Here is an 8,785-nt window from a genome sequence, read left to right on the forward strand (position 1 = left end):
ATATATATATATACATGCGCGCGCGCGCTTGTGTACATATTTTTTCAGAATTTAAATATACAATCTAATAATGCTAATTCGATATGTTTCGGAAACTCTTTGAATTCGCAAAAATAAACCACGAGACAAAAAATTATATTATTAATCCTACGTTTCCATCGTAAAAGCGACATAATGGAATAAATACTTTTCTGAAAATATCTATAACAATAATGAAATTAATATAATAAAGATGCATTATTTCGAATATATTAAATTAACCTTCGAAGATACGGAATAATATAAATAAATAGTTGAAATCAAACGAAAAATTTCAATTTTTTAAACCTTATCAGTCTAATTCTTAGGCATTTATGAACAAGATATAATAGACAAATTGTAATTGCGTATTAATGCAGCTGTTCAGAAAGCATATATAGAAATTGAATTTGGAATTAAAATCTAGCTTGGAAAAAAATCTAATTAATATCAAACAAAAATACAAAATATCAATTGACACTAAACTTACCGATGACGTCGATCGATGGTGCCTCTTCATCACTAGTTTCCATAGGAGTATGATTCTCTTTCTTCTTATCTTTTATTCTACCACTAGCTGCCACATTAGCACCACTATTATTCGTGTCTCTGCAACCTGGTTTCTTTTTACTGGATTCCTTGAAGTCTGACTGGATGGTCGAAACATTCGTCGCGTTGTTCAACGAAGACGCAGACGATGATAGCGCGCCTTTCCCTTCCATTCTGTAACAATATCGAAGCACATAAATTGGATTTGCTTAAACAAATACAAGCCGCATGAAATATAAATGTAAACTCTGCGCACGCTCGTGTTAAACGATAATCCATTGAATGTTCTGCTTCAATCATATTTTCGTTTTTCAACAAAAAAAAAAAACAAAAAAAAAAATTGAAATATGAGGTTTTGTCGCGATAAAAAAATATTTTTCATGATAAAATTTTGCTGATTGTGTCTTAAGAAGCAGCAGGGAATTCGACACTCATCATTCTCATTGGGCAGAATCACATTTCCAACGATCGAGTCAATTACGGTGATGAGAGCCTACGTAAACATAATCCACTAACCGGTAACCATTGATTAGCATTACAATCTGCTAATAATTGATCTCCCCCCACCCTTCGCAGGGCGCCACCACCGTCGCATCACTCCGCCCCATCACTCTTGGCGTATCTCCATCACCCCCAAAACCGCTTTCCACCCTTCAACGACTCGCTTCTTTATTCGACTATCGCGCGATCACTCTGGATAAGTAAAACTTATCTCTATTAGTACAGCGCCATAAAAAAAAAAGCAGATTAAATTTCTTTTTGCGCGCGTTTTTGTAATATCCGTACGCTGCTGAACAGCGTATTGTAATCGTTAAATGAGTATTCGCGGGTCGCCTCTCCCACCGTGGACAATATTGAGATTGGTTCGTTGGAGTGGGGTATGTTTGCGGAATGAATATCTTCCGGCCGATGGATACGGTTCATTCAATCAGTCCGCGTACAACGCTTTTATATAGATCAGAATCGGAACCAATTGGCATGCGCGTTTCGCAAAATGAGCCGCGCCAACTTTTTTATTTCTTACTCGCGTATCGAAAATGATTAATATCGTGAACACTTAATAAAATACAAAAAAAAGATAAAGGATACGATATTCGCATGATAACATTCAGCGAATGTATTCATATATATTAAAATACATTCTATCGTTCTGAGAGAATATTTTATATTCTCTATCTCAATAATTCACGAAATCGTATAAACTACATGTATATGCTTCAAGCACATACTTAAATTATATAAGACAAAATGCTGCACAAAGTTTAATTAAAATATAGATTTAAAAAGAATCACACGTACATTACTTTAATGTCCTTCCCCGACGTAGACTCCGATTGCGACTCTTCTTTTGGCTCTACTTTTATGAGATGAGATTCTTTTAAATCGACTTTGTTCTCTTTATTCTCCTTACTCGCCTCCCTGGAATCCTTCGTGCTAGACGTTGTCGACGTTGTCGAGATGCTAGACGTCGCGGTGGTGTTCGGGACTGATGTCATCGTCGTTGTCGTTGATGTCGTTACTGAATCCGCTGTTACATTAACGCCCGACGCTATCGAGCTCGAAGAAGTCGTCGTCGTCGTTACTGTCGTGGTTCCGACAGTTGTTGACGATACGCTCGATGTGCCTGTGGTGCTCGTTGCGGATGCAGACGTAGTCGCTGCCGAACTATTCTGAGGATTCTCCTGAGTCTTCTGTTGCTGCTCCCGCTGTAACCTTGTCGTTACGCCTGTCGTTAAAATATCTATAGGTCCAATAGTCGAACTGGTATTATTTACCTGAAACAATTTATTAAGAAACGTTTTCTCACATGATATTAACTATCAAAAACTTAATAAGTATTTTTTTAATTTTTACATGCTAATTTCTAATTTCTTCTGCTGTTAATAAATTGTGTATATACAGTATATTTATATAGATACAGCGCTTCTGTATGTGCCCGCGCAAAATACTATTTCATCTCAATAAATTAATAATTTTAAAATTAAAAAAAAAATTAACGCCTTTTTATATACATCATAAAACGAATTAATATCACTTACTTTATTATTCGGATTATTCCGAGAGCTACGTGTCCGTTGGCGCGATTTTCGTAAAAGCTGTTTATAATTTTCTGCTTTTTTAGTGAGGTAGTAGTGATGTACACAATCTGGAACGGACTTATGTTCTAACGATTGAGCTATCACTCCATAGTTCTTAGGATGTTGAAGGTATTTCTCTTTAAATAATTCGTGCTCCACCGAACTCCATACATTGATTAATTTACGTTCACTGTGAAGAGCTTCTAATTCTTCTGGTTGGAGCAATCCATTCCGATTTTGAAACGCGATCCTTCGTTGCTTCGCATCCAATAATAGAGGCGGTATAACTGCATACGAACGCATCTTCTTATCTTCCATCTATCGAAAATAATGTCATTTTCAATATATCAATTATTTCTTTGTACTATTAATGCAATGTTTGTAATATTAAAAGATAAAATCAATATATCCATAATCCCTTGCTCTTTTTAATGAAGCTTTGAATAGTTTTTATAAAAAATATCATTAAAAGTTGGCTGTATACTGATAAAACATGTTGATATATATATATATATGTAAATGAATTTCAAATATACTTTATTTGAAATAAACTTCAATGTTTTTATATGGAAATAATAAGGCTTATATATAAAGAATTATACATATAATACCTAACTATACGTTAACGATAATAATGGATTTAATATTGCTTTTTCAGTTTGTTACATTGAGCTAGTATAATTTTAATTTACCGATTTAATGTATTTTTTGCAGCCAATTTACAGAATACAATCCATATGGTATGAGGTAAGGGTGAAGGAAGCAAGCGCACGTTACTAACCTGACAAGCTTTAATGGAATTTTTTAAATCTTGCAATGTTTCTTCCTGGGGAATCAGTATAAATTAGATGTCTTCCATGAAGTATCATCATAAGAATTTATCTAGCAGAAATTAATGAAAAAGAAAACGCAAGAAACACAAAAATAAAGAATATTTTTAAAACAATGCTTTCTCAAAAGAAATATTACATGAAATAGTAATCGCAAAAAATTGGTTTAAATATTATATTTAATGTAACATCATCAACTGCAGAGGGATACTTTATTAAAAGAATTTGTGAAACTTCTACTTGAGCATCATGAATCTGAATTAAAACTTTATTATCTCGCGCGTCTATTAGTCCGATGGTAACTTCCAATCATCTCCATCCATTTATCCAGTTTGCCATCCTTTCCCTGGTCAGCATACACGAGAAGACCAAGAGAGAAAACAAATGTCTAAAGATAGGAAGAAACTGTCAGTTACCATCTTTTTCTTATAAAATCAACTCTCTTTAATTTGATGTGAAAATAGCTCTTTCACAGAATTGCTCTTGGGAAAATAAAGAAAGAGATGAGACAAAATCTATAAAAAGTATAAAAGAAAATAATATATCTAATCTTCGCTATATCAAGAATATTATAATTAGATATTAGATTACTACTCGCGTACATTTCATATTTACAAGTATCAAGAACTTGATAGAGCAAAGATTAAATTTGCCTCTAGCATAAGTAAATTAGCCGTTTTGCCACGTGTATTTCTCATTTATTATCTTTATCACAATAATTATTTGCTAAAACAAGAATAAATTATGACAAAAAGAAAGTTGTTATAAAAGCAAATTTTTTAATTCACTCAAAATTTAATATTAATATTGATCAATTCTCTATAAATATATTTTATTCTATATTACGTTTAAATTGTTCTAATACGTCGTCCTCTAAATGTATATATGATATATATTTGAGCAGACAAATAGCTTTATCTTAACAACAATAATAGGCTACAGATTTGCACGCCAAAATAATTTTTATTTTTTTTTATAAGTTAATATCGCTAATTCAATAAAATTAAATGAGTGTCTCTTAACTCTCTCATTTATTAATTTACCGTTTAAAATCCCCTTTATTTTATTTCACTTTACAGTTGTCAAAAGACGTTTATTTAATTTACATTAATTTAGTAACGTGCCTTTTTTTTTGCTTCTTCCCATACCATCTTTTTGTTTTGACCATACTTTTAATTCTCTCTTCATAATATATCACGTCGCTTATTTCATGAGCACCATTTATTTATGAACACATACCACAATAATAGAATATACCTCTTGTTCTTGTAGACCATCCATTATCTCTTCAAGATCGGCTTCACTCTTAATACGAGCACCAACTCTGTTAAAACGCTCCTTATCTTCCCTCTGCTTTCGCAATTCGGGAAATACCTTCTCAAAGAACTCGCGATTCTTTGTTTCCTTCGATTTCCTCTTTTGCGTTGCTTCTAACCGTTCCACCTTACGATGCCATTCTTGAACCAAAATTGCGTACGTTTGTGACTGCTGCCGATGAAGAGACGCGCGTTCAGCGTGTTCTCTCCGAAGCCTAGCTATAAGTCTGGCACGCATACACGTCTGATGCCGTGTACGATTTTCTTGGTATACACTTGTGTCCGACGGTTGATTATATAAAGGTAGTTCTACTTTGGGGCCCAGTCTTTCTAAGAGTCTATGAGCTTCTTCCGCCTTTCTCTGTTAATTAAAATATATCAAATTAGAATTCAATTCATTAATTATCTATTTTTCTGTACTTTAATATTAAAATTTTTCTGTGCTTCGAATATTAAAATCAACTAATACTTTGATGATACAAATAAAAGCAACTTATGTTAACACACATGCCGTATCCAGATTCAAGTTAAATGTTTTTCTTAGTCATTTCAACATATAAAAGTACTTAATTATTATTTACATAATTTACCCTATTCTCAGCGTAGACCTTTTGCGCCATCGATTGATGCTTTGGTTGCTGTGACTGTTCCTCAGTGTCTTTTACTTCTAGAGGCTTATTCGCTGTTTCTTCCAATTCTTTTAACCTCTTTCGCAACATATTTAATTGATTCTCCCTCTTAGCAATCTCTCTGTCAACCTTGCCAATTTGTTGCAGAAGATCATCCTTGGTACTCCTATATTGTGCATCCTCTTGCGTACTCGGCTCTGGAAGCGTAGGCGAAATAGCTTCCGTTTGTGGCGTATACGCTCCCACGGCAGGCTGCTCCTAGCAAAAATTCGTCATATCATTTTGTGTTCAACTTATTCATTTCATTGTTTTTCGTATATCCAATCTATGTTTTATTATTTGTTTGTTTATTTAAGTATCCATTTAATCTAAAGTATTGATATGCATTTATAAATCATTCTATATTTAGTTACATATTAATTTATTTATATTTATATATAGTTATTCTCTGAAAATGTAAATTAATCCCAATTTACATCCCATACTATAAATGTGATTAATTGCAATCTGATTTATTTATTTAATACAATCTCGCGAAAATTAATACTATTATTTCAATGTTTTGATTTTCAACAATATAAACCGATGATATTGTGTAAACATGAGACAGTCCTAACTAAATAGTGAATTAAATCTAAAATATAATTTTGTATTATCGACAATAAAACTGATTTTTATTATCGGCAATGAATTCTATCAGAATATATCAAATGGATAGACGACTCCCTTCAGAGTTACACAGAATTAATCTCTCGATTATCGAGCAGATTGTACATTCTACCCACCCTGGTGTCTATCCTAAGTGGCTGTTGCAACTGCACAACATGTTGTTGTTGTTCTTGCTTGCCTCCACATGGGTCCGCGGGTGATAGGCAACGTGGCTGAGGCTGCGATTGCAGCTGCTGGATCTGCTGATGTGGCCCTAGACGGATCTTTTTGAAAGGTGGCGCATCCTGTTGCAGACTGGACATGTCGACGGGGGTGCGACTGCAATACTGATCAGGCTGGACGGGCATGAGGCCTACTCGCGGCGGATTCCTTGTCGTCGTATGTTGTTGGTAATCCGATGCAGCGGCGGCGGCAGAAGGCGATGGTATAGAAGTCACCGAAGAGCCGACAGGCGGCAAGAGGGATATCCTCTGCCGATCGCCTCTGCTACCAGCTCCCATGCTGCTATATTCCACCGCGGGCACTACCCCAACACCGCCAACCCCACCAACTTGCGACAGAGGACTGTTGCTCACGTTGATAGCAAGCCTCTCGTTCACCTGAAAACAAAACACCACGGTCAAAAGTACTCTACATGCTTCCTTTCTTCCTCCATCCCTCTTTCTTGCCTGTTCTCCCCTTTCATCATCGTTTCACTCATTCTTTGCCAGGGATTCAATTTATCTCCCGCACCTCTCTAACCTTCTCGTCGGAGAAACTATTTCAGGAAAATCGATGACCCGGTTCAAGAAAACACGCGGTACCGATATACCACGCGACTGCTGCTCTGTCCCCTACGTTCTGTCTACCGCAATCATCAGTTAAAACTTTTTTCCCTCCTTTCATTTCTATCGGTAGTTTTGCATTACGATACTGGCTCATTCGCTTATCGTAATTCATTCCAGCGATTCGCGTAGACAATTTTGTACTATAAGCTTGTGATCTCAACCGTACCATGAGTCTAAAGAAATTACTCTATGAGTAGGCAACTAAATAATCGACTCGAAATATATATAGATGAAACAAGCAAAAAGATGAGGTTGTATTCTTGTGTGTGTGTGTGTGTGTGTGTGTGCGCGCGCGCACGCGCGCGCGCGCGCGTGAACTTTCAACATGCGTATATGCTTAGTCTGAGTAGGCGAATGTAACTTTCTCCCGCTTACTCGTATCGTGCTACAAGCTAAATACGATAATGTCCGTTAAAACTGCATTATGCCGTAAATTTAACTTGATTTAGGATTCATGAAAATTAACTGTACTATAAACAGACACTGAAAGACATTACATTGTCACTTAAAAAATGTTTAATAATTAAACTTTCAAAATCTTGGAAAAAGATATTTTTTATAAAAGTTTGACTACTTAATAAATAAAATAAATCAATTACGGTTAAATATGTATGTACATTGAAGAGAAAAGAGAGAAATGTATTGTATATTATTGCTTAAAATATCTATCTCATTCTCTTAATATCATCCTTTATATTTATATTTCATATTTTGCATACTTTTATTCTAATTTCATTCTGTATATTTATTTATTTGTATAGTTCTATAATCATATCTCAATAACATATGTGGTTGTGTAAATCTGCGTTGAGCAAATAATATGGCGTATTTAAAACTGTCGAGCGTCAGACACGTGCGAATCATATTGTTAAAAGGGAGGGAAAAAAGGAAGAGGGCCGATAATCGGTGAAAGTCAAGGACGGGATCGAGCGATATGGTATGCGTGCGATTGCGTTGCGCGATGTGTGTTCCAATTAGTAGCGTCTGATGTTATGAATTAATATTGATTAATCTCTCTCTATCCCGTTATTCCTATACTATACCGTTATTCCTATAAATTGACCCAAATATTAACAATAAGCTGAATAAATAAAATAAAATTTTCACGACATATGGTATCTAATATATATATAAATTATATAAAAATTCTTATTTAAATTCTTTTCAATACATAACTTAAAATAAGAAAAATAAAATATTCTATTCGAGTGTTGCTGAAAAGAAAAGATTATTTAGGTCAGAGCAGCAGTCTTAATTTAGAATAAAAAACCAATCGCAAAAGGAAAGATTAAAAATATAATTGTAATATATTTAAAAATAAAGAGAGAGAGAGTCTTTTCAACAAAGGATCGAAAATGACCTAACCACGCGATTGTTCAGCTCAATATTGAAGTACCTATTAAGATAACTTAGATATTGAAAAGAGCAATCTCCCTTTTTTATTTTTTTTTTTTTTTTTATTTTTATAAAACTTCAGCATCTCGCTACTCTTTCTCATGTACCATGATCTCGGTGCAGCATCAGAAAAAAAAGAATCTTTCTCATTCCCGGGCGTGTTTGCATGACCATGACCGTTCAACGCATCGCGAAGTCATATCGGGGACTGTTGATAGACTCCGAAGAAAAGGAGGCGAGGGGCACATCGCGCGCCTATTTATATGTATGTATAGAGAGAGAGAGAGAGAGAGAGAGAGAGAGAGAGAGAGAGAGAGAGAGAGAGAGAGAGAGAGAGTGAGAGAGAGCGACACGCGCGCGCGTGCGAGAGAGAGAAAAAGGGAAAGAGAGGGGCGAAAGGGTGAAAGGGAGGAAGGGAATCTCGCAGGATGGTGGTATGCGAAGGAAGAGAGAGAAAGAGAGCGAGCGAGCGAG

General features: G+C 35.1%; 1 protein-coding gene across 1 annotated transcript in view; it reads right to left on the reverse strand.

The window, feature by feature from the left end:
• LOC108750652 overlaps nucleotides 1-6,662 on the reverse strand; it is a 32,845-nt gene extending 26,183 nt beyond the window's left edge. The window contains exons 1-6 of the mRNA XM_018490278.1: nucleotides 6,206-6,662; nucleotides 5,382-5,678; nucleotides 4,733-5,152; nucleotides 2,607-2,963; nucleotides 1,867-2,342; nucleotides 509-741 (exon numbers count right to left, since the gene is read on the reverse strand). Of these exons, the coding sequence (XP_018345780.1) occupies nucleotides 509-741; nucleotides 1,867-2,342; nucleotides 2,607-2,963; nucleotides 4,733-5,152; nucleotides 5,382-5,678; nucleotides 6,206-6,589 (2,167 nt within the window). The 5' untranslated portion in view covers nucleotides 6,590-6,662. The remainder of the gene's footprint in view (nucleotides 1-508; nucleotides 742-1,866; nucleotides 2,343-2,606; nucleotides 2,964-4,732; nucleotides 5,153-5,381; nucleotides 5,679-6,205) is intronic.
• Between the last annotated feature and the right edge of the window lie 2,123 nt (nucleotides 6,663-8,785).

This window comes from Trachymyrmex septentrionalis, unplaced genomic scaffold (assembly GCF_001594115.1).
Source record: "Trachymyrmex septentrionalis isolate Tsep2-gDNA-1 unplaced genomic scaffold, Tsep1.0 scaffold37, whole genome shotgun sequence".
NCBI classification, from domain to species: Eukaryota; Metazoa; Arthropoda; class Insecta; order Hymenoptera; family Formicidae; genus Trachymyrmex; species Trachymyrmex septentrionalis.